This window comes from Eublepharis macularius, chromosome 11, assembly GCF_028583425.1.
Source record: "Eublepharis macularius isolate TG4126 chromosome 11, MPM_Emac_v1.0, whole genome shotgun sequence".
Classification (NCBI taxonomy): domain Eukaryota; kingdom Metazoa; phylum Chordata; class Lepidosauria; order Squamata; family Eublepharidae; genus Eublepharis; species Eublepharis macularius.
The window spans coordinates 53,879,553-53,904,968 of NC_072800.1; the positions used below are offsets into that span (position 1 = coordinate 53,879,553).

The following is a 25,416-nucleotide window of genomic DNA, read 5'->3' on the forward strand; positions in this document are numbered from 1 at the left end:
AGCAAATGAAGGCAGTACAGTACTGCGGTGATGTGCTCCTGGTGGCAACTCAATTTACAAACACCATAGGGGCCTGATTCTGATCAGGACTCTGGCATGGGAAAGGGGAGCTCCTTCATTCACACCATTTTGGTGAGCCACAATGCACCAAGGGGGCATGACTCTCCCTTAAAATGGCAAATGATATCCCAACATTGTTTCAGCTTAGAAACACTCTACCACTGTGATTCAAGTTCAGTTTCACCACAAGATTGTCTCTCCACAACAATAACGCTTTGGATCAGACATGTTGCCCTCTCTCTCTATCCAGCACAGCTGCAGAAACTCTAACTGGTTGAACAGCAACAAGGAGGTACATCCCTAAAGCAGTCATTAGATATTTCCAGTAGGAAACTGGTTTTCACTCTATATTTTTATGTTCTATTTTCCCATAGTTTCAGCAGAAAAGAGATGCCATATTGCATCTAAATGCAATAATGGAAAATGGCAGTTTATTAGAGATTAAATATAAAATTAATCCTTCAAGTAGCTCACCATTTCTTAAACTGAGGCCAGGGAAGCCCTGGGGGTTTGTTTCACTTGTTCTGTTTCTATGCACATCTCTAAACATGTTCCAGGCCGCTTCCCACTCCTTTTCAGCTGTCCCCTTTATACAAATTATTAATCAATAAAGGAATGGTTTTTTTTGCAGTCTCTATCACAAACTTTCTTCCAATCAAGAAGTGAAACTGATTAGAACTTGTACCAGCAACATTAATGGTAGCATGACAGATCAGTTTTATAATGATGAGTTTCATTCTTCCCAGATATTTCTAATACTTGAGATTTTGTAAAGGAGGAAATGCCATGAAGTTTCTTTTTTTTCCAATGTAACATATGCATGCACACACACACACACTCAAAAAAAGAATCTGTTAAGCATCTGTTATGCCTCTTAGCTGAGCATGTAAATTTAGTAATAGCATGAAGTGTGCCGATTTTACTAATATCCACCTCATATTTAGGATACAATTATTGAAACATTGTATATAGAAAATATCTAAACGAAGACCTCCCTTGGAGTACTGTGTTCAGTTTTGGGTACCACAGTTTAAAAAGTATGTTGGCAAACTGGAATATGTCCAGAGGAGGGCAACAAATATGGTGAGGCGTCTGGTGACCTAGTCCTATGAGGAAAGGTTGAAGGAACTGGGTATGTTTAGCCTGGAGAGGAGACGACTGAGAGGTGGTATGTTAGCCGTCTTCATGTATTTGAAGGCTGTCATATACAGGATGGAGTGGAGTTGTTTTCTGTTGCCCCAAAGGGTTTGACTAGAACCAATGGGCTAAAATTAAAATCAAGAGAGTTTTTGACTAAACATCAGGAAGAACTTCCAGACAGAGTGGTTCCTCAGTGGAACAGGCTTCCTTGGGAGGTGGTGGACTCTCCTGCTTTGGGAACTTTTAAGCAGAGGCTAGATTGTCATCTAACAGCAATGCTTATTTTATGACTTAGTATGAATTTAGGTAGTTCATGAGAAGGAAGGCAGGATAGGAAGAGCCAGTGCTTGGCTCTTGTGGCCATTTCTTATATGCCCAAGGTAATGCCAATTGCTTCTTTGAGGTAAGGAAGAAATTTTCATACAGGCCAGATTAGCCCATGGATCCTGGAAGTTTTGCCTTCCTCTGGGCATAGAAACCACACAATACCAGGACACCACTATAACGAATGTACATATATTCCTGTCCACATGTAAAAGTGCAACGTGCAAAGTGCGATGTGTTCAAATATATACAATACAGAAATACACAGTATAATCATATACAGCACATATGTTATTCAAACAAGTCTTTACAGTCCGTATAGTTCCTTGCTTTCATTTAAAGTGCAACATGCAAAAAAAAATTATTTTTTTTTATATGGAAGCCCATGGAGAGAATCGTGGAAGATGTAATAACATTCCCAGTCCCAAAATTCAAGATTTGTCCAACAACGCCGACGGGGATGTGCAGGCAATTGTCATTAACCCGTTTCGTGAGAGAACTCACTTCATCTTGGGCATACAAAAATTCAGACTGGATACACTGTAAGTGTAAAATAAAATGAATTACACAGCCAAAATAAATCACAATTAGCAATATATACACAATACAATGACTTTTTACTTACAGAAAATTGCAAGAACCAAACTCATTCTCTGAGGGCTTGAGAAGAAGGTGGTGTTAACGGACTCATAATTGAATAAACAGCAACTGTGTATATAACTCAATTTGAGGCCGAATCAATCAATGTACTAACTAGAGCCAGCTGGAGGGTACTGAGTCATGAAACAACTTGCAGCCCAAGTTGCCAATTTTCATAGAAAGCAAGAGTACATGATCTCCATATTAAGTCCATACGGTGTCAAAGTATTAAGTTGAAAAATCCACTTGGATTCCAACCGCATAAGTAATTTACCTATATCCCCTGTATGAGGGCAATCCAAATGTTCAATGACTGAAACCCTGAAATCATGATATAGGTGATTACACTGTTGAAAATGTCCAACCAGGGGTGCTTCTATCACTCCATTCCTAATCCTCGATAGATGCTCCTGAATTCTTATCCTAAGGGGGCGGGTGGTACTACCTATATAGAGCAAGGGACACTGGCATTGGATAATGTAAACTACATTCGTTGATTTGCAATTTGTGAATTTGTTGCTGGGAACGGAACGGGTCGTTATTATCCGGTCCAGTCCCACCATATGCCCACACACATTGCAATTGCCACAAGCATGATGGCCTTTGGGCATAGTAGTGCGTGGAGAGGTTGCAGAATATTCGGACCTGATCACGATGTCCCGAATGGACCTGGTCCGTCTGAAACCAACTGCCAGTCCCGAGGCACAACCACGAACGTCAGATAAAAGATGCCAATGCTGCCTAATAATGGAGGTGATTCTGGGGGCTAAAGGAGTATAGTCCAGTCCCCATTTGATCCTGTCATCAAAACTCCTCACTCTGGGGGTCAATAGACTATCCCTTTCCAATACATCTGAACGTGCACTCGCCCTCTCAATAACCTGTCTGGGGTAGCCCCTCGCTGCAAAGTTCTCCCCCAGCTCCCTGCGTCCAATCTTGTAAAAATATGGGTTAGTAGAGTTGCGCTTTATCCTCAGGAATTGGCCCAAGGGAATGTTATCCCGCAAATTTCGTGGATGAAATGACCGGTAGTGAAGATAGGAACAGCGGTCCGTGTGTTTCTTAAAGGGACGCACCGCCAATCTGTTGTTTTTTTCTCTGTAGATGGTCACGTCTAGATAGTCTATACTATCAGTACTACCAGTCCACGTGAACTGAATTGCCGGATGCCAAGAATTGAACCAATTACCCAATTCCTCAGCACACCCTTCTTGTCTTAGGACAACAATGACGTCATCTATGTACCGCCTGTAACAAAGGATCTGATCCTTGAAAGGGTTGTTGTGCTCATTAAATACCCTATTGGTTTCCAAGGCGGACATAAAAATGTTTGCAATGCTGGGGGCAGCTGCACACCCCATGGCTACCCCCTGCAACTGAAAGTAGAACACATCATTGAACTTAAAGAAGTTCTTTTCCAATATAATGTCCAACAAGTTAAGAAGAAAGTGAGTGGACGGCTTTTGCACGTCTCGTGAGAGAAGGGCATCCTGTATCACGTTCCTCGCCTCCTCGTGAGGAATGGAAGTATATAGGGACTTAACGTCAAGGGACATAAGGTACACTGAGGGAGGGATATCTAGGGATTCGATCAAAGAAATTAAAGACATGGTGTCTTTAAAATAAGCTGGCGTGCTGGTAACCAGAGGCTGCAGAAAATAATCCAAATACCGTGACAATGGTTCCAGAACCGAATTGGAACCGGAAACAATTGGGCGTCCGGGGGGAGGATGCCCTGGCTTGTGAATTTTAGGCAATATGTAGAAGACAGGTGTTCTAGGACTTGGGTTAATGAGTGCATCCCTAGTTTTCATGTCTATCTCATTGTCCACTAACCCCTCATCCAGGACGATCTTAATGAGGCATTGAATATGCGGTGTCGGGTTGTGAGACAGACGCCTATATTCGGACCCCGTGTCCAATTGCCTAATACATTCTTGGACGTAATCCTTTGTGTCCTGTATGACAATACCTCCCCCTTTGTCCGCAGTTTTAATTACTATATCTTTATCATTTCTAAGCGTCTGCAACGCCTCCCATTCAGACCTAGAAAGATTGTAACGCTTGTAAATTCTGCCAGATTCCAATTTGGATATATCCCTTAGCACCACCTTCTCAAAACTATCTATCATGATATCAGGTGTACTGGGGCAAAAAGAGGATTTGTAAGTAATACCCTTGGGCACGGGGGGATCCCCCGGCCCGAAAAGGTGTCTAAGTCTAATCAACCGTATCAATTTGAAAAAATCTACTCTTGTGCGAAAAGCATTATACTGTGGGGTAGGGACAAATCCCATGCCTTTATTGAGTGCTGATGTTTCAGATGGAGTGAGAGTCCTAGAGGATAGATTAAAAACTAGGTTCTCTTGTATGGACGTTTGTGGCGGTTGTAACCCTTGCCTAAAAAAGTTGAAGGTCTCATAGGTACATTACGGGACCTCAGATTGCGAGTACTAGAGCCCTCATCTCCCGATGTATCTGTTTCTGAGGGTTCTGTTGTCTCAAATTCAGAGTTCCCTGTGATATTTTTGGCCCATGAAACTCTTTTGCGTGGCCTCATAAAGGTATCCTCTTTCCACTGGTAAATTCTACCAGTGGTGTAGTCCCTCCTGTCTCGTTCAAATTTCCTGACCTTCAACTCCTTAAGTTTCTCCTTGCTCTCGGCAATATGCCGGGCAATCTCCTTAGTTCGTGCATCAAACTCAGCTTGAGAGACTTTGGACTTCAATTCCATTCCCACCTTGTCGATGTCAACAGACAAAGTGTCCGCCTGGGCATTGGAAGTTTTAATTAGAAGAAGCATGAGATCAAACACACACTTATTCAGTATAGCTGCCCATCTTGCTTTGAAATCCTCATCCTCCTTGAACATCCCCGGCGGCTTGTGTACACGCAAGCCGCGCGGGATGAATTTGTGCACAGAATAATCAGTTAAAGAAGCCGCATTGAGCTGCAAGCGGCACCGTTTTAATTCCAATTGCTCTAAAGTAGACCAATCCTCCAGTGGAATAGGGGACTCGGCCCCCAAGAGGGAAGAGTTACTAGACAAAATTGCCTCCCTCTCCTCTGAAGTATAAGCAAAACACTCGGCTAAATCAGCCATCCTGCCCAACAAATCGTACTGGAAAAACCACGGGCGGCCCTGGGACATAGGGCAGTGGTCACTGGAAGAGTGGGGGAGAGGTAGCTATGAACTTCCGGCTTTGTGAAGGCGGTTGGTCTAGATGACCCTTGGGGTTATTTCCAACTCTGTGTTTCTATGAAAACGCTAAATAAATTATTTAAACACAATTTCTGTGAATCAGAAATGACTTCAAGAAAGAACAGAATTGTATCCCAATGGCTTGGAATCTTTCACAAAAAGAGTTAATTTCGACCCCAGGAGGGGTAGAGAAATAAACATGGAGACAGTTTTGCAGTTCGACTTCAGGGCAAAGCAGGCAGAAAGGGAATAAAGTAGCCTGAGTTAATTAGATCTGGAGGTGCAGCCTTCGAGTTGGCTTACACAGTGCCTCTCTGGAAATATGTTGCAAGAATGGACCAAATGGCTGCCGTGATCCTCGCAGTCAGCCATGGGTAGTAGTAAGAGACAGGAGAAGACAGCAAGAAGATAGGGAAGAACTATGAAAGTTTAAGTCAACAGAGTTTTAAAGGCAAAGGAAAGATTAGAGGAAAAGCAAAGGAGGAGGAATGAAAAAGAGAAAGTGAAACTGAAGTCCTAGTAAGAAAGTAGCAGAGCTAGTCTGCTACTAGACTGCTCTCCCTGGAGGCAGGAACAGAACTGAAGAGAGGATGTCCCACACGCCAGACAGGCAGAGGAAGAAAATTAGTTCCTGCCTCCCTGATTGGACAGTGGGACTCACCCAAGATGCCCTCCACCACAGAGGGAGAACATCACTTTTGCTGCCTCTTTTTGAAGCATCTTTGCTTCTGCTCTGCTTATATGTTTGTAAACAAAACAAGTATTACAAAAATACAATGTATGTATTCAACACTCACTACCTCAGAGGAAACTAAATTATTTAATGCTGCCCTTTGGAAAAATGGCATAATGTAACCCTTCTGTTGACTGTACTATAGAGCAAGGAATCTGCCATATTCGATATGCTAGACAAAACTTGTGATTAAGTTACTTATACTACACTTCTATACTCAATGCTAAAAAACAAAAATTGTGTTAAAACATCCTGCTGAAGCTTGGCATAAATATCTTGGACTGTCATCAATGGAAATAAAACTGGCCCATTTATAAATATCACATGCTAAATACCATGTGATTATGTCATTTTATATCAATCTGGAAAATGTAAACCAGATGGAGGCATTACATTAGGCTAGAAGAATAACAAAATCCACAAGAACGTAAGACTTGACATGAAAAAACTCATGTTTTTAACCTACAAAACTGCATTTTCTTAATATCCATTAACAACTCATATTTGTGATTTAATCAAGAGCTTAAGTCATTACAAAAAAGGATATAAGCCATTTTTTATAAATTAACATCAGGATGTAAATGTCAGCCCTCACTGTCTGAAGAGACTTCTTTAAGCCCTGTAATGTTAGGAGGGCATGCAACACATGCTTATCAACTGCATTTTAACCTGCAAATCCAGGTTATCTCCAGGATATTTGCTAAGATGCAACCAAATGTTTAAGAAACACACATACACACACAGGCAGAACTATTAGTCTCTGTATACTCTCTGATCTTCCAGAAGCCATAGGAACATAGGCCTTTTAAGATGCCATAAAGGTTGTAGAATAGAACTTACGGTCTCGGAAATAACATCAAAATACTCATCAACCCCTCTCTTGTGCAGGAACTAGAGTAACTACTTGCATATTCAATAACTGGTGAAAAAACATGCATGCTTCTGAAAATCTGTACTCACATGAGAATTCTGTCCAGCTGTGAGACAACAGCCTCAGGAATAACTCTCCCTATCTTCCCGACACATTTTACATCCTAAATTCCAAGCTGTGTGAGAGAGAAATACACTTGCTGCTTAAGTCTAAGCCTGTAATACTGTACAGTAAGAGTGTAGAGCCAATTTTAATGCCAAACAGGACACACAGGGGAGGAGCCAGCTTAATTCTCTGCAGCCCCTCATCTTCTCACTGGGCTCATTGGGGTATCAGATCCACACTGAAGGAAAAAGGAGTTCTGGCAATAGGGTGTGGGAAGGCTCAGTTCTCTTACCGGCTTGCCACTTTAGTTCTTAAAATGGACTATCCAATCTGGCTTTACGTATGATTGGGGCAGAACTAAGTGAACAAACAGGTCTACTGTTATTATTTGTAGTATGGCTCTGAGGGTCACTTCACATATTATAGCGTTCAAGTGTCCTATCAACCTATGTGATCTGCAGGTTCCAGGCTTGGAATTTAATTCTGAGATGTGTGCATGCTCAAATCAGAACGGTACCATGGTGCAATGGAACAGGTGACTTCAGCCCTCCCATTGCCTCATTTCCCCAAAATGGCCCTGACTATCCACTGATTATACTGATAGGCTACATGTTAGTTTCCTCAAGAAAGCAAACAGTGGCTCCTCAGGGTCGTTCCAAGTTGGGAAAACAGCACCGGGGAGAGAAGGCTTAAACTCCTTCCTGATCCAAATTGGGCCTGTGAGCTGGAAATTAAATTCTGAGCATGGAACTCTGATCAACATGATTGGGCCAGACAAATGGGGGACACAAGGACCTTGTACAGGTGAACAGGCCTTCAGCCACACAGACTAAAATACCAAGAAGCTGGGACAATAGAGCTATAACAGCTACCATAGTTCTGAGCTGATGTTAAAGGAAGTATGATTCACATATGTAAGCTATACTTTCTCATGTTAAAGGATTGTTGATTTTTGAAATTTAATAATTTCAAAAGCTATTAAAATACATTATGTTTTATATTCTCTTCTGAGCCACACAATTCATTTTGTGAATACAAACAAGCAATGATATCATGCCAAAAACTTTTTCTTTGTAAAGCCAACTACAGCAACTTGTATAGCATATCATTTCCTCATGAAAACTAGTAATGAAGTAAATAATAAAACCTTATTAAATGTTAATTTCAGTTCACAATGTTAAAAAGCCATTTTTATTACACATTACTACATCGACAAAGCATCAACAATCCAAACAGGGCAAATATGAAACAGCAAAGAAACTGAGAGAGAGAAAAATAAAATGTTTACAGTTATTGCCATAAATTTGGCTTTACAGCTTCAACAAGATATTGCTACAGATTCACCACTTATGCCTACCAGCTGTATTGTAAGGTGGTGGTATCAAAGAGATGCTTCACTAACAAGTTAGGGATCATAGACTTCACCACTATGTTGCCTTATGTACTACCTGTTCCTTTAAGTATGACCCTACTGGATAGTTTTATGTTGTCTAATGTCAGTCCTAGAATTGCTTATGCTTCGTTTCAGCATTTCTTCAACTCTGTATTGGATTTCTGCTGATGCTATGTCTTTGTAGACTTGCATTTATTTACCCTATAGCATTGTTTATTGAAAGGTCCTTGATATTGACTCTACTAATCTCACATCTTGAGTCTCAGTGAGAACGGACCTTTGGACACTTACCGTGAAGGGGCCTTCTCCTCTGACAAAAGGAGGACATCTTGGGTGATTCCCACCATCCAATCTGGGAGGCAGGAACTAATTTTCTTCCTCTTCCTGTCTGGCGTCTGGGGCACCATCTCTTCAGTTCAAGTGACTCCACAAAGCAGTAACATTGAAATTTATCATTCAGCAAATGTCAGTACTGAGAGAAAAAAACCCTGTTGTGTTAACAGGTACTGTAAATAAAGCATAACCTGGCAGAGGTAGAAGAATGAGGCAGTAGGGTAGAAGATGACGAAGACCAAGGGAGGGCAAGATGTCCACCTTTCCTGAGAGGAGAAGGACCCTTCACAGTAAATGTCCAAAGGTCCATTCCTCCTCTGAGGCGGAGGACATCTCAGGTGCTCCCAAAGCAGTTTCCACTTTCTGGGTAGGATGCGGTCTTCATCCGAGATCATGTTCTGCAGTACTTTTCTACTACAGGTGATGTCCACTGAATCATAAAGATTTAATTTGTAGCATTTCACCAAGGTCAAGACTGATGACCACATTGTTGCCTTGCAGACTTCTTCTACAGAAGTGTTCCTGTGTAATGCTGCATTGGTAGCAGCGCTCCTCACAGAGTGAGTCGTTATTCCACTAGGAACCTCTAAGATGAGAGCTTTGTGAGCTTCGATAGTGTATGTTTGCTATTGGCGCCTACAGCTGCTGAAGGCATTTTCTTCCCCAAATTGAGGGGAGATATGATGAACAGTAAGTCCAACTTTATGATTTGCCGTTTGGAGCAGATAGGCCTTGAGCATTCTCCAGACATCTAGGTTGTGTCAGAGCCTCTCCCTAGGACATTTAGGGTACAAGTAGAGATTTGGTAGCCTTATCTCTTGCAACCTACAGAATTTGGAATAGACTACTGGAAGAAAGGTGGGGACAGTATGAAGTATCACCTTATTATTGTGAAAGATACAGAGTTCAGGTCTGACTGATGGTGCACTTAGTTCTGAAATTCTTCTGGCAGACATGACCACAATGAGGAAGATGGTCTTCATTCTCAACCTTTTCAGGGGAACGTCCTCGACCAGTTCAAATGAATGTTTGGTCAGGGCTGTGTAAAATTTCTAGTGCTTTCCTCCTGCCCCATAGAGCGAGGGCTTTCCAAGAGGAGTTGTAAATTCTGACTGTGAACTGTTTTTCTGGATGCTAGGAGAGTGTCAGCCACCTTCCGGGAATTTTCCCGTCTTAGGAAGGTGTTCCTTTTTATTTCCACACAGATAAGCAGAGAGAGTCTAAATGAGTACCAAATCGGTCCCTTCTGTAACATTACCAGAGAGATTGGTAGGATGAGAGGTGGAGATATCACCATCTGTTGAAGTGCGGAAAAGCACAGTCTGCAGGGCCACCAAGAGGCAGCCACTAGCACTTCACTCCCTGTTCCTTGATCTTTCTCAGGTGTTTGGGTAAGGATAGTAATGCATAAAGGAGGCCTAATGGCCACTGCAATGTCAGGGCATCTGCTTGTGAGTGGAACAAACCTTGTCATATACCCTGGTAGTTGATAGATCCAGAGGAGTTAGCCGTGTTAGTCTGTAGTAGCAAAATCAAAAAGAGTCCAGTAGCACCTTTAAGACATCAGGCATCTGATGAAGAGAACTTGATTCTCGAAAGCTTATGCTATAATAAAATTGGTTAGTCTTAAAGGTGCTACTGGACTCTTTTTGATCCTGGTAGTTGATGTTTATGTTGGGACGCAAACTAGTCCATGAGAGGTGTTGCAAAGTGCGATGTTATCCATTGGATGACATCTTTCTTAAGGGATTATTCCCCTTGTTGAATGATCCACCTGCTCAGTCAGTCTGCCTGGACATTGGATATGCCTTTGATGTGTTCAGTTCTGATCGAGTATAGGTGACCTTCCTCCCAGGTAAGTATCCTTGCTGCTTCCTTGTGCCACCTCGAAGTCTTGGATCCCCCCTGCTTGTCTATATATGTCTTGTCTGTGGCCATGTCCATACAGATCAGGATGTGTGAGTTCACTATCTGATCTCTGAATTGGAACAGGGCCAGACAAATCGCTCACATTTCCAAGACATTGATAGGAAGAAGTGCCTAACCTGTGATGCTTGCATCTGTAAATATTTGTTGTTCTCAAGGGGTCATGAATCTTTTGCTTTGCATTGGGTTGGTAACCTTGGCTCAGACTGGTTTTGATCTGAAGTGGTACCTGAATGGGAAGCTCTGTCTTCTCCATGATCTGTTGTTAATAAGATCTGAGAAAGGTTTGAAGCGGTCTTGCATGCAGATGACTCCAAGGTATTGCATTGTTGCTGGCCGCTAGTAAACCCATCAGTTTGGGTAGTGCCGTGAGAAGTGATTTTGCACTCTGGTGACAGTCTCAGCCAGCTGTTTGGTCTCCCTGACCTTTTCTTTGGTGAGGGATAGACAACATTCTTTTGGTGATTATGATCATCCCCAGGTGTTCCAGCTCTGTAGGAACTGAATGGTGAACTGAGTGTCGTGGTGAGATTTTTCTTTTGAGCTTGATTTGATCAGGAGATCATTGGGTACAAGTGAACATGAATACCTCTCTCTCTTTGAGACATATGATGTGAGTTGATCAGGAGCTTTGTGAACACTCTTGGTGTGGTGGACAGGCCGAAAGGAATGGCCCAGAACTGCCAATTAATTATCTTTTCTTTTTCACGCAAAATCTTAGGTATTGTTGATGGGCTGTCAGAATTGGTACATGGAAGTATGCCTCCGTGAGATCTGTAGATGTCATGTATTCTACTGGTTGAATGGCCTCTGTGACTGAGTGCAGAATTTCCATTCAGAAGTGATGCATTTTTATAAATTTGTTCAAAAACGCCCTCCACTCCTCATTCTTTTTACGGTCTGTGAAGAAGACTGAGTAGACCGCCCCCCTTCCCATCCTCTTTCATTGTGGGGAACATGCTCCATGGCTTGAATGCCCAAAAGGTGTTGGATTACCTTTTGGGTTAAGATTTTGCGTAGTGGAGAGATGGCAAAACATTCTGGTGGGTAGCTTTCAAACAGCAAGGAATAGCCTTGTGAGACTATTTCCAAAGTCCAGACGTCCACCTGCGTGTCGAACCAGGCTTGATGTAAAGAGTAGTTGGCCTCTCACAGGGACAGCTTGCGAGTCCTGTCTTAGAGATCTTGGTATCAAGGCTGGATCTCTTTCCACTTGTGGAGAACCGTCTGTTTGATCTTGGGACAAAATAAGCATTATCTCCACAATACAGCTGGGGAGCTGAGACTGAGAGGAATGGTTTACCCAAGGCCATGTGGTAAGTTCATGGAAGTACTGAGATTTGAACCAGCAGAGTGTGGCATCACAGTTCAGTTACTTAACCACTATACTACAAGTAGGCTGTCTAGATTAACTGGATTGGTCACTTGGAATCCTGTCTGGACCTTAGTAGAGTGTGTTGTGAATAAAATGGCTGATGGCCAAGGATCACCTCTCAGATTGTTTTGAGTATTTTTGGCAACACTTTCTTTTGTCCTGGGTCTCAACCTAGATCTTTCCCAGGGCATCTCCAAATAGCTTGTCTCTCTGAAAGGGGTAAGCCAGGACAATATTTTTAGATTGTAAATCTGCTGGCCATGGTCTTAGTCAAGAGTGCCTACTTGTTACTGCTGCTGAGACAATAGCCCTGGACGAAAAGGTAAGTGCATCCAGGATGATGTCTACCTTGAAGGTACTGGTCTTCACAATTATTTTTGCCCCTTCGGGGGGGGGGCACATCTATTGTTGTATGGGAGAAATTGGATCAGTTTTCTAATCCATCCTCCTGACACTCTGGAGGCCATGGCTGTAGCCTTAACAGCCACAGCCATGGCCTCATGAGCTCTCTTCAACATGGCCTCTCTCTTCTCGTCTATGACTGACCCTTGTCTGTCCTCTGACAGGAGCCCAGATGATTGAAGTGAAGCCACTGAAGCGTCGATCGTAGGTATCTGCAACATATCATTAGCAAAGAAAGGTAGTGAGCACAGTTTTTTGACCGTGTTCAAGGTTTGCTTATTGGCTGATGGTTTAGCCCACTTAGCCTTGAGCTGTCTCTCAGAATATTCTGGAAATAGGAGGACCTTTTCTGAGGAGACTTCTCTAGGAAGAGACTCTTGTTTCCCTGGGTCTGGATTTGGTATTCCCTGTCTAAGGATCTGCCTTCCCCAAGGGTAACTCCTGCAGCCCTAAGGCTGAGAATGTCTTAGGTAGTAAATACTGGTAGACCTCAAATTCAGACAGCTGGGCTGACTGTTCTGGCAGGGATGTTTCCTCCTCCTCTACATCTGAAGCAATTCTTCTTTCTCCTCGACATTATACATGCTCTCCAAGGGTGATCCTCCTACTCTCTGGGGATCCCTGCCTGTTAAACATTACAAGCTGCCTTATTCTGACTCAGACCATCGGTCCATCAAGGTCAGTGTTGACTACTCAGACTGGCAGCAGGTCTCCGGGGTCTCAGGAAGAGGTTTTTCTCATCGCCTACTGCATCTTTTTAACTGGAGTTAATGGGGAATGAACCTGGATCCTTCTGCATGCAAAGTAGAAGCTCTTCCACTGAGCCATAGCCTCTCTCATGGAGGAAAAAGAGGAGGAGGAAAACACCACAATAATATTAACAGAGGTTTCAGCCCAGCAGAGATTATATATTTCCTCCCTCATTGTTAGTCTTAGGAAGTTAAAAGGTTCAAAGACACAGGCAGGTTTGTGCCCTTCACATGTTACCCATCTGATGCAGAGAGTCCTGTTGTAAAGGCAGGGCTAGATTCAAAGGGAAATAGCCTGCTGTGGAATCTCCAGCCCTGAGGTTGGCATGGGTGCATTCACTGTGGCACCGGAGCTAGAGATTCCTGGCGTCTCTTCTCACCAAAAGCCTGGGCTGTGGTAACACGCCAACTCCAGCTGCAAAGCAGGAGCACATAGTTGCTTCCAGCTCCCACTCAGTAGGATGGGCCATATGAAGCTCTTCTGTGGCTCTAAGGCCGACTTGTAGCTGGGAGATTGCACAAGCCACAGAGGCATTTCGGTACTGACTTGTGGTCAGGAGCACATACAAGCCGAGAGACATGTCAGCACTGGATTACTCAATTCCCATCGCATTCGATGCGAATACTGGGGAGCATTTCTCTCTGTCGTCTAGGAAGCTGTCCTCAGAATCCCTGGCTTGCATCTTGTAGGTGGCTGCCCCAAATGGCTGCCATGATCATCTCAGTCAGTCAGTAATAAGAGACAGGAGAGGACAGCAAGAAGATAGGAACTATGAAAGTTTAAGTCAACAGAGTTTAAAAGACAAAAGAAAGATAAGATTAGAGGAAGAGAAAAGGACTAGGAATGGGAAAGTGAAAGTGAAATCCTAATAACAAAGTAGCAAAGTTAGTCTGCTGCCAGACTGCTCTCCCTGGAGGCAGGAACAGAACTGAAGAGAGGGTGTCCCACATGCCATACAAGCAGAAAATTAGTTCCTCCCTCCCTGATTGGACGGTGGGAATCACTCAAGATGTCCTCCGCTTCAGAGGGAGAAAGGTGGGTGATAAATGGCAAACAAACAAACAAACAAACAAACATCTTCCCACAGATTCCTAGTACTGAGTGTGGATAAAAAAAAACTGTTGATTAGTGATTAGCAAAAGATATAAATGGATTCTAGATGGCATAAAAGCACCTACAAATTGAATGCTAGTTAATCTAAACTGATAAATTCGTTTTTCCAACACAGCTATATTCCACAGGTGCTCATACCACATACTAATAGCAATATTATAATAGAGATGAATCTCACAGCTATTGATAAAAATTGATTAATGATAAGTGCACCAATTTATTTTCTTCTGCAAATAAATTTAACAAGGCCATCATATATCAACTTCCAAAAATACTTTTGCACCACCACCACATATGATAATACGTGCCAATATTGTTATGGCATGTCAAATACCAGGCAGAAGATGTTTTATAGATATACTTAAGTTTTACTGATGTAGTAAAGTAAAATTTATATAATAGCTTCAAGGAGTTTTCTCTCAGCCTAGCTGAAACTGATTTAAAATGCCATTTTCATGATCAGTTTGCCAGACTCCTAAATGACAAAAATTCAGTTTCTTATTACATACTTAATGTAGATCAGCCAAATAATACAGAGATATTATACATTAATGCATCTGGTCCCAGACTGGGACCAGTGATGCATCACCAATGAGTAGCTGGGAAAAGAAAACCTCTGCTAAAGCTTATACCCTGGAAATCGTGTCAGTCTTCAAGGTGCTACTGGACTCGAATCGTGCTGTCATACTGCAGACCACCATGGCTACCCTCCGCCCCCTGAAACTATCTCCTTCAGGTAGAGCCATCACCATTACTTGAAACTTGGAAAAGGGCAGGAATTCTCCCCAATCTAGTACCAGGTTTCAAAAGGCACTAGGAAAGAAACATCTTATTGTTTTCTAAAGTCCAACATGCCATCAGGGAACACCTTGTACGCAATAGGCAAACATGTTTTTATACAAATATGCTGTGCAAAAAAGATATGAAGTACAAAAAACGGATTTTTTCTTAACAGTCTACTTATGACAGTAATATATTAAGACCAACAAGCCAGAAACCACTTGGGTTTTGCAATCTTTAATTCTGATTATGAACCATGATACTGCACCTTTCCATAAGCTGCCAGCTCTGAGATAGGAGAGCACTCTATAAAGACAAGGGGTTGTTGTGACTGGACATTATGTTGGAATGGTCCAAGAAAACCTTCACAGACCAAGTCTCAGCTTCATTCAAAGAAGTCTTTATAAACCTTTACCAGGCAGCATAAAAACTGGAATGCAGCAATTAAGAACAGTTTCTACTAGCAGTTTTAATTATCTAACATAAAAAGTATACATATGACAATGACCACTCTGTAGTAAACAGTCTTATTTATACTGACATAAAAGTACACACTTATAAATAACTACTTGTCAGCTGCAAGTAAGGATTGCCTCCAGATAAGCAGGTAGAGACATTTCTGTACATTGGACTAAAACTGATTTATTTTTCATGCTGTTGCTCCATCTTACCTTGGCATTAACACAGACTAGCAAAAAACTTTTGAGAGTGTTTAACATTTATTTGCAAAGTTGATCTAAATGTAGAGCTCTTACTTTTCCTGAGAAAAAATAATCAAGATCTTCAGCCATCCCTGTCTCCACCTCTCTTTTGTTACTGTAGTAAATGAGGACGTCTCTCTCCACCAGCTAAAAACCTTGTAGCATCACTGGGGAAGGCTCCTTGGGTCACAGGAAAGCACAACCACTGGTGGTATGGATTAAACCCTATATTGCATACAATATGTGTACAACAAGCCACAGCTATACTTTAATATTGCCACAACGACTTTAACTGTCTATTCACAATCAACTGCTCTTCAGTTATTCTACAAGAACATTCACAAAGCAGCATCTGTTTCTACAGAGATGGAGTACTTGTTTATATAGAGAAAACAGATTATGTTATAAATGACCGTAACTGTAAACATCTACAAAGTTCAACTATACAAGAAAGTCTTACTTCCTTATCAGAATTCTGATAAAATCAAACAGGAAAGCAGGCATTTCTGAAAGAAACAAGAACAGCTAAGCAAAGATGCTGAATCATGAAGGAGATACTGATCTTGAAAATATGCTTTGCCTGGAATTGTCATTTAAGTTAGACAAAGGGCATTCATTTAACAGTGCTACGTAAAATGAAAATCCAACTTGTCTGATAACTGTAAAAAAAAAAGTATTTGGAGCATACTCATTACCTCCAGCCAAATTCCAATCTATCTCAGAAGAGTCAAAATGTCACATAAATTCCATGTGTTTCACAAATTTCAGAGTATGTTTTAAATGCACAAAGCTCTGATAATACTTACACATGAGGTAGAATATTTCTTTTGTTTAGATTCCCGCCCCCCCTATTTGCATATTTAACAACTTACACCAGTTCTATGGAATGTTATCAGGTCATCTGTCTGCAAAAAGAAGGGGCAGTCACTCTCCAGAGCACTTAGTGCTTCCCTGGATGGTGATTACTGGGGGGGGGGGGAATCATGCAGGATTCCCCCTCCCCTAATATTCCCAATGCGCTAACATTCTGGAAGGAAACAAAAAGAACGAGCCCAAATAAAAAATCAGTTGATTTTTCAGGGCCGATTCTATGCCCCAGACACTGTTTTATAGAAAGAAAGAGAAGATGTACATGGCTGAACTGTGCAGATGACAATGTTGTAAAACCAAAGAGAAGTAAAGCCTCTCAATCCTCTATGCGTTCTGCTAAAAGAAGTGCTACTACGGTGGAATTCACCCCAAAACATCTTTCATGGTTGTAGCAGATTGTTCACTGGATGGATGTTTTATGCTACAGTACAATACTTGGGAGAATCACAGGATAATGCTGTGAGCAACAACTGTTCATGCTGTGAATTAACAACATCCAAAATGTTCTATCATTAGCAGCCTTGCTCAGATCTTGCAAACTGAAGGTCGCAGCTTTATCTGAGTCAAGCCATCTCATGCTGTGTCTTCCTCTTTTCCTACTACCTTCTAGGATTGCCAAAATTTCCAATATTATTGTCTTTCCCAGAGAATCTTGTCTTCTCATGATATGACCAAAGTACAACAGCCTCAGCTTTGTCTTTTTAGCTTCTAGGAAGAATTCAAGCTTGATTTGACTCTCCTTCAGCACATTTCAAATTAATAAGGTTTCTTCCTCAGCTTTCTTCATTGTCCAACTTTCACATCCATACACAGTAATGGGGAATGCTATAGTTATTTTGATCTTAGTCACCAGTAACACTTCCTTATCCTTAAAGGTCTTTTCTAGTTCTAATACACACACACACATACATACTGTACCCTCGAAACCAGCTAAATTTCTAAAAGCTCCAAAACAACATGTTGTAAAGTTTACCCCCATCAAGCCAATAGTTCATCAGCTGAAGAAGCCCCAAGATTCTCCTGCGAGGCACTACTGATTTTTTTGTAAGGCCTCTCATTTATTTATCCATCACTTTTGAGGTTACTACATTCACAGCTGCAGAGAAAGTTCTGAAACAGTGACAAATTCTGGCAATCCTAGGAACATTTTCCTGGGAGTAAGCCCCACTGAATACGCTTAAATAGAATTCTGAGTAGACCTTCTTAGAACTGCTTTCTAAACCTAAAGCTCTCATATTCAGAGGCAGTTTTCCTACAGTATTCATAACTGAATAGAGAAGATTAAAGAAAAAGATTCCACAAATACTGTTTTCTTTGAATACAACATGTTAATCATATAATATAATTCTCTTAGCAGGTTTCCGACAACTCACTGGCACAGGCGCAGTCCCGGTAAACCTCAAAAGGGCCCAGGGGAGTAGACCTGGCCTCTGCATGTCCAAAGGCCAGCTCTATTCATCATGGCTTTGCAAAGCAGCCAACTCCGCCTTCCCCAGTCCCAACTGGTGTAGGCCGTCATGGGGTGTGCATGGCTTTTCTGTGCTCTGCTTCCCAAGGCTTCCCCCAAGCCTCGATCTGCTGCAGGGAGAGGGGGTGCAGGTGGGGGGTAATACGGCTTGCATGCCAGATCTGCAGAGCCCAAGTCTACTCCATGGCATTACACAATGAGTAGACCTGGCATCTGAACTGGCAGAGGCCAGATCTACCTGCTGTAGGTTTGCAAGGTGGGTAGACCTGGCCTTCGCACACGTCAGAAGGACAGGTCTACTCACCATGGCTTTGTTTGGTGGGCAGACCTGGCATCCGCATGTCCAAAGACCAGGTCTACTCACCATGGCTTTGCAAAGCACTCAGCCCACCCTCCCCAACTCCAATTGGGTCAGGCCGGCATGTGGCATGCCTGCGCTCCACCTCCCAAAGCTTCTCCCCAACCCTCGATCTGCCGCAGGGAGGGGGGTGCAGGCAGGGGGTAACGTGGCTTGCATTCTGGACCTGCAGAGCCCAGATCTACTCGCCATGGCTTTGTGCAGTGAGTAGATCTGGCCTCTGGACTGGCAGAGGCCAGATCTACCTGCCATGGTTTTGCAGGGTGGGTAGACCTGGCCTTTGCACATGTCTGAAGGCCAGGTCTACTCACCATGGCTTTGTTTGGTGGGTAGACCTGACCTCCACTCATCTGAAGGCCAGGTCTATTTGCCATGGCATTGCAAGGGGAGTAGTCCTGGCCTTCGCATGTCTGAAGGCCAGGTCTACTCACCATGGCTTTGCAAAGCAGGTAGACCTTATCTCTGCACATCTGAAGGCCAGATCTATTTGCCATGGTTTTTCAAGGTGAGGAGACTTGGCCTCTGCATGTCTGAAGGCCACATCTACTTGCCATGGCTTTGCAAAGTGAGTCGACCTGGCCTCCAGACCCATACAGCTCAGGTCTATCTGCTATAGACTTGCAGGGCCAGGCTAATTGGGGTGGAGGGAAGCAGGGGAATGCTGCTTCCTGGGCACACTCACTGATGGTGAAGCATGCTCCTATGTACCACAGTAGGGCAATTTCAGCCCAAAGCTGTTCCAATTCGACCCACTGTGGAGTGCAGGAGCACTCTAAGGCCCTTTCTGCCCCCGCCCCAGGCAGAACTCCTGGTGGAGGGAAGGGTCCACCTACCAAACCCTCTGCAGCCCGATTGGAGTGAGAAGGTGGTAGGACGGATGGGCCCGCCTCCCAGTCCTTCCCCAACATGATCGGCTGGCACTGGGGAGGGAAGAATGCCAGGCCCAGCCACCCTGTCCTTCCCCCACCCAGATTAGGGTGCAGCAGAGGGGTAATGCCAGGCCCGGCTGCCCTGCCCTCCCCTTGACCAGATCATGGTGCGGTGGAGGCGGCAATGCCTGGCCCGCCTGCCCTGCCCTTTCTAGAGCCCATTATATTTTTTTCCCACAACGGGCTTTGTTGCTAGTCTTTAGTATTTCTCAAAATCATGTAGTGGAGGCATTTAAAATGAAACACTGGATTTAATGTGAAGGTTCATTTTGCTTGAAAAAGAGAGGATGACATTCTGAAACATTTGGGTATTCTCGCCCATGATTCCCAGCATTTCAGAATGTTGTCCTCTTTTCAAGCAAAATACACATTTAAATTCCTTGAAAAAGAAAAACAAATGGATACTGAAAAAGGGCCAGACCAAAGAATAGCCAATATTCACTTAAGTGAGTCTCTTAATTCAGATGGATGATTTCAGCTGCTGACAATGTCAGCCTAAGCAGAATTATATCCTACTAAACCACCTACTTTAAGACTAGCACTTAAATTACATATGAAGATAGCAACAGACCTGTCTGAGTTACCTTTGAACAGTTCATAAAATAGCTTCATTACCACACAATTCACTTGCAAGTGAATCTCATGAAGCTGAATAATCAGCTTCCAATTAGATTATTTATACTTGGAAAAATGCAAGAAGGGTTTTTTTTTAATCTATTGTTAACAGCAAAAACTTGAGCTTCCTTTCAAATACGATCATATGAGCGCACGTTTATATTTTACTTTCCTCAGGAATTCACACACCCCTCATTTGTATCCTGTTATTCATTTAGCATTTCCCTTCACTTCAGCAAACTGTTAACAACAAGAGGCTACTAGCTCAATCCACAGGACCGAGTCACAATATTCACTTCTACTTTTAGAATATATTTCAAGATTTTACATTAGAAAGGAGAACTATCTTCTCCATTACTAGAACAAACTTCGTTAGTAAGGTTCTTCCTCTCCGTCCTCCAAATCCAGGCTTTGCCTTAGCCTACTTTTTAAAGCAATGTCACACTTAGCCAGACCATGAGGGAGGGAACAAGAAGAGTAGCATGGTCACTGCATACCTCCTCAAGCTTTGCAGCCTGTTAAGCCGCTGAAAACAGTTGTTACTAAACTGCAGGCTAAAGAAGTAGGGCATGCTGGAAATGGCTGGAGTAAATTTCCATGGGCTGATTACATGCTCAGGAGAGTAGCAAGCAATGCAGTTGTGGCTTGTTCGGATGCCTGAAGCATGGGAAGTCATTTCATCACAGGCATTTCTAAATGATTTGGTCCACCGTAGACCTTGCAGGCTTTATGTCACAGGTATACAACTGCATGCTGAGATTTCTTGGCAAGCAGGTCAAACTCACAAATTAAGACAAGCAACATTTAAACCTGTACCTTGAAGACTGAATGAACACATTTTTTTCAGCCCTGATTTTGGTTAGCATTAAAAAAACTTTATAGGATTTCTCTGCTTAACAATTAGGGATTTAACTTTTAAATAATACCAGAGTTGTGTTCTTTGGCCACACACTACACAGAACTACACACTGTGCCTGTATCTTCAAAACCCAGCTGCTGCCTCTTCTGAAAATCAAGGCTAGAAGAGTACAATTTGTAGCAGGTGAAGGGGAGCACGCCCCCCCCCACACAATTGGTTTCTACCCACAACTCCTTTCCCCCACAGCTGCTTTCCCCCAGTACATATTCTACAGCCTTGTCTGTGATAGAAAAATGCGTCTAAAAGCTCTGGCTGGTAGGGAGTTTGTCTTTGGGGGAGGGGAGCTACCGTGTGGTACAAGGCGTTGAAGACAAAAGGGCTGAGGCACAATGTGAATGCCTTTGTCTCACTGATCAAAAGATATAATACAATAAAAATCCAACTATCAAAACCAACCCAAATAAAACTTTTATTAATCATTCATTCCATTGTGATCAATTAAAGACAATGTGTATAAACAAAATTTTTGTACAGTTTTATATCCTACTCTTCTTTCTTAATAAAAGCTCAAGGCTGTTCATAGAGATTTCCTAAGTTGTTCAGAGTTCACAAATTTCACAAAAAACTGAGTTTTTAAAAAGGCAAACCTTGTTTGCTACTGCTGTACGGTTTCTCCCTTTTAAAATACAATGAGAGCCAATCTAGATTCCAAAATATTTTTCTGCTCCATGCTGAAAGTTTGCCCAAAATTTCAGAAATATTCAACTGGCCTCCTGCAGATCTTGGCAAGTTATAAATGTGAACGGATCTAGTATGACCAACCACTAACATCAAAGGAACAGCAGAATGCTTGGAAACACATTTGAAGCTGACTGGATTTTTTATTCTACTGCATCAAAACAGATTTACATCATTTTCCTTTTTTAAAAAAAGATAATATAGGAAGATTTTGGAACTTTCATTAAGTTCTACTTGTACATCCAAGTGGATTCAGGTAAACTATTTTTCTGTAGGTAGGGGATCGCTACTTTTAACAGAGTTTTCTCAACTATTTAATGCTTCTAACTTACTTTACTTCTTACTAATAATTATCTTTCAGCTACCTGAGATCTGAGAATCTGCATTATATTTTACTTTTTTAAATTTTGTGAAAACCCAGTGGAAATAACAGGACTGAACAGCATGAAATAACTTCTGTAAGTTCTATATAGTGCGGTGAGCCTAAGATGTACTATGCTATCACATGACTATCAGAATAAATAAGGATTCTGTTTTTGCTGTACCATAAGGTACCACAAATGACAATTTAATCCAACATCTGCCCCAGATTTTTTTTAAAAAGGTTTACGTTTTGTCTACAAATATTTTAAACACTAGCTATTACTGAAGTCTGTATCTTGCATTGTTGGTTTATTAATCTAAGTAATTAAGGAGTTTTACTGGGATTCAATAAAACTAAGATTTTTGCTTCTCCCTGTGATCTAGGTAGTAATTTTGTTGCTATTCATAACCATGGGTAGGGGTTTTTTTTAACAGTCTCAACAAAGCACTTGTAGAACTCCATCAGAAACAGAAACTTTTATATTCTCACATTTTTAAACAATAGATTCTACATCTTCTGATAATGGGACCTACACTTTTTCTCAATCAGTATTCATGAATCTTAACAGGACATGCCCCCCAACCCCGCAATCTTTTTTCCATGCTCCCCATAACCCTCCACATTAGTGATGACTCTCCAAGCAAGAATGTGCTGTAGCATCACATGATCTTATTCAGTTTGCCAACATACACAACTGATGTCCCACACAAACTACTGTTATTGTTGCAGTAAGTTCACAAAACCACCTATTGCAGCACCTTATTTCCCATAAGACAACTCCCCCTTCAATCTCCCCTGCAATCCATGCTTCGAGGAGGAGAAGTGGATGAGACTGGCTATAATATGTTTCTTTGGAAGTTTTTTTATTTTCTGAGAGACAAGAATGTTAACAATATAAAAGAGACAAGAATGTTCACAATATAAAAGTTAAAGAATTTTGTTAAGTAATTAAAAAGAGGAGGGATAGGACACTTAAGAGCAAGTAGGAGGCTATGTCAGTCCTAGCCCTAAACTTCTTCCTAAATCCTCCCTCATTTATTGTAGCTAACAAGTAACAAGTGGGTTACGTACACAATGAGGCTTTGCCAGTAGCCTAGAATGCAAGGAAGTTTGGGCTAGCGTCTGGGATTCTGCTTGGAGGAGGGGAAAGGAATAGACTAACTGGGATTTATGAATGGACTGTGATTTTTATGTACATCTAGTTGATTAATTAGGTTTATGCAACAAGCTGTGTTTTTCTCTTGATTATACATTGGGTTATTAAGAAAAACATTTTGAACTTGACATGTCCTACTTGACATTTCAGGTTTTGGTGCTTTAAAAGGCACAGAATTACTTCAGATAACAGTACAGTACATTTACAGTCAGTCAGAAAAAATAAACTCAAATTTCTTACCATCAAAGAAACTTTTGGCTCTCAGGTAGCTAACACTGAGCCTAAGCACAGAGAGTTTATCCAGCTTGGCAATAACATCCTGAGGGAAGGGCAGAAGACCAGCCAGGCGATCTAACTCTGCATTCAGCCGGTCTCTATGCCTTTTTGATGGGTTAGACTTGGCTCCTTCAGGAGGGGAAGGTTTCACTCTGCAATAAGAAAATAGTATAAGGTCACATTTTAGTTTGACTATACAATCAATAAAAATGCCTGTCAATTACTGTGCAAAACAATAAACACCATTTTCATAGTGGTTCTGTCAAATTAAGGCTATGTATCTCCTAAGCTCAGTTTTACTTCCAGAGGAAGCTCCATCCACTCAAATGAAAGCAACAACAAGGGGGAGATCTGCTTTCTTTCACCTGCTCCTGACATATAAGCAAGAGTTTTATCACTCTTTGGGGTTTTAACAAACTTTTGAAAACCTAATATCAATGACATGAACTGCTGAAAGGGCATTAATAAATGCCTTAATCCTAATTCACAAGTGTGACTGCCAGACATGATACAAGTGGCCAGCTTTGTGTGATTCTAGTAATTTAAACCATAACACTGCACCTACTCTTTCGGCACATGCTTAGTCACCATGCTGGGAGTCACGTGTATGAACAGCCTGTCAAATGAAGGAGCCTGAACACAGTTATGTCTCAAACAACTATGAACACAACAATGGACCCCTGTGAACTGGGTCTCAACTGAAACCCAATGAGAACTGGTAATGATTCTTGTTCCTCTAACCAGCCCTCCTGCCCATAACTGTACGTAGAAATCTTTTGTTAAGACAAGGAAGGCCTGTCATCACCACTGATTCCTACTGGGGCAAGTCTAAACCAGCAGTTTTTTCTTACTCAAGCAGATTTCTGTGGGGCTAGTATTCTCAGCATCAGACTCCTTTCCTCTCACTTCCAAAGGCTGAGGAAACCTGGACAAGGCCTTTGACAATGATCCCAAGACAAGTACAACACAAGTTAGGTCCAAGGCCATTCAGGGCTTTCACGGTCAGCAGCATTTGAACTGTTCCTGGAATCTAACTGGAAGTCAGAGTAAGATGTGTAATAGGTTTACTGTGGAAAGTCCCAATTAACCTAGCTCCTGGCACTTGAGACCAGATGTAGATTATAAATGCTTTTCAAATGTAGTTCATCACAATACATTGTAGTAGTTTAGTCTGAAGGTTACTTGGCCTGCAGCAAGATCTGTTTTCCAAGAAGAGGACCCAGTAGTTCACCAACTGACATAGATGAACGGCACTTCTAGTCCCAACACCACGTTAAGAACCTAAGCCCAGAGACAGCAGCAGTCCCAAACTGCCAGCTATATCATTAAAAGGGAAAGAAGCTAGGCTAAATATTACCTCCAGGATTAACTCAACCACCAACTAACAGAATCATTGGGCTGTATCCTACCAGTTTGGGAGAGCCAGTTTGGTGTAGTGGTTAAGGACACAGGACTCTAATCTGGAGAGCTGGATTTGATTCCCTACTCCTCCACCTGAAGCCAGCTTGGTGACCTTGGGCTAGTCACAGCTCTCTGGAGCACTCTCAGCCCCACCCACCTCACAGGGTGTTTGTTGTGGGGATAATAATAACATACTTTGTAAACCACTCTGTGTGGGCATTAAGTTGTCCTGAAGGGCGGTATATAAATCGAATGTCGTTATTATTATATTATTCCACTGAACAAAGTTTTATTTATTTAAATAGTTATACGTATTCAAATAAACTTTGCTGGCCTTGATGTAAGCAGTACTCCTCCAACTTAAGTGGAGGGTGCTTTTGATCCACTGCCTCCATCTTGTCTAATGAAGTTTCAGCATGTTGGCACAGGTTTCATGGAATTGCATACAGATTTCTTCCCCATTATGCAGATAGACCATTTAGGATTTTCAAGGTTAGCACATTCTTGTTTTAGACTTTTTAAAAATGCATAAAAT

General features: G+C 42.1%; 1 protein-coding gene across 1 annotated transcript in view; it reads right to left on the reverse strand.

Annotated features, from left to right (window-relative positions):
- Positions 1-25,416, reverse strand: part of AHR (aryl hydrocarbon receptor) — a 60,351-nt gene that overhangs the window by 28,011 nt on the left and 6,924 nt on the right. Inside the window, exon 2 of the mRNA XM_054991078.1 lies at positions 23,445-23,632. Within this exon, the coding sequence (XP_054847053.1) occupies positions 23,445-23,632 (188 nt within the window). The remainder of the gene's footprint in view (positions 1-23,444; positions 23,633-25,416) is intronic.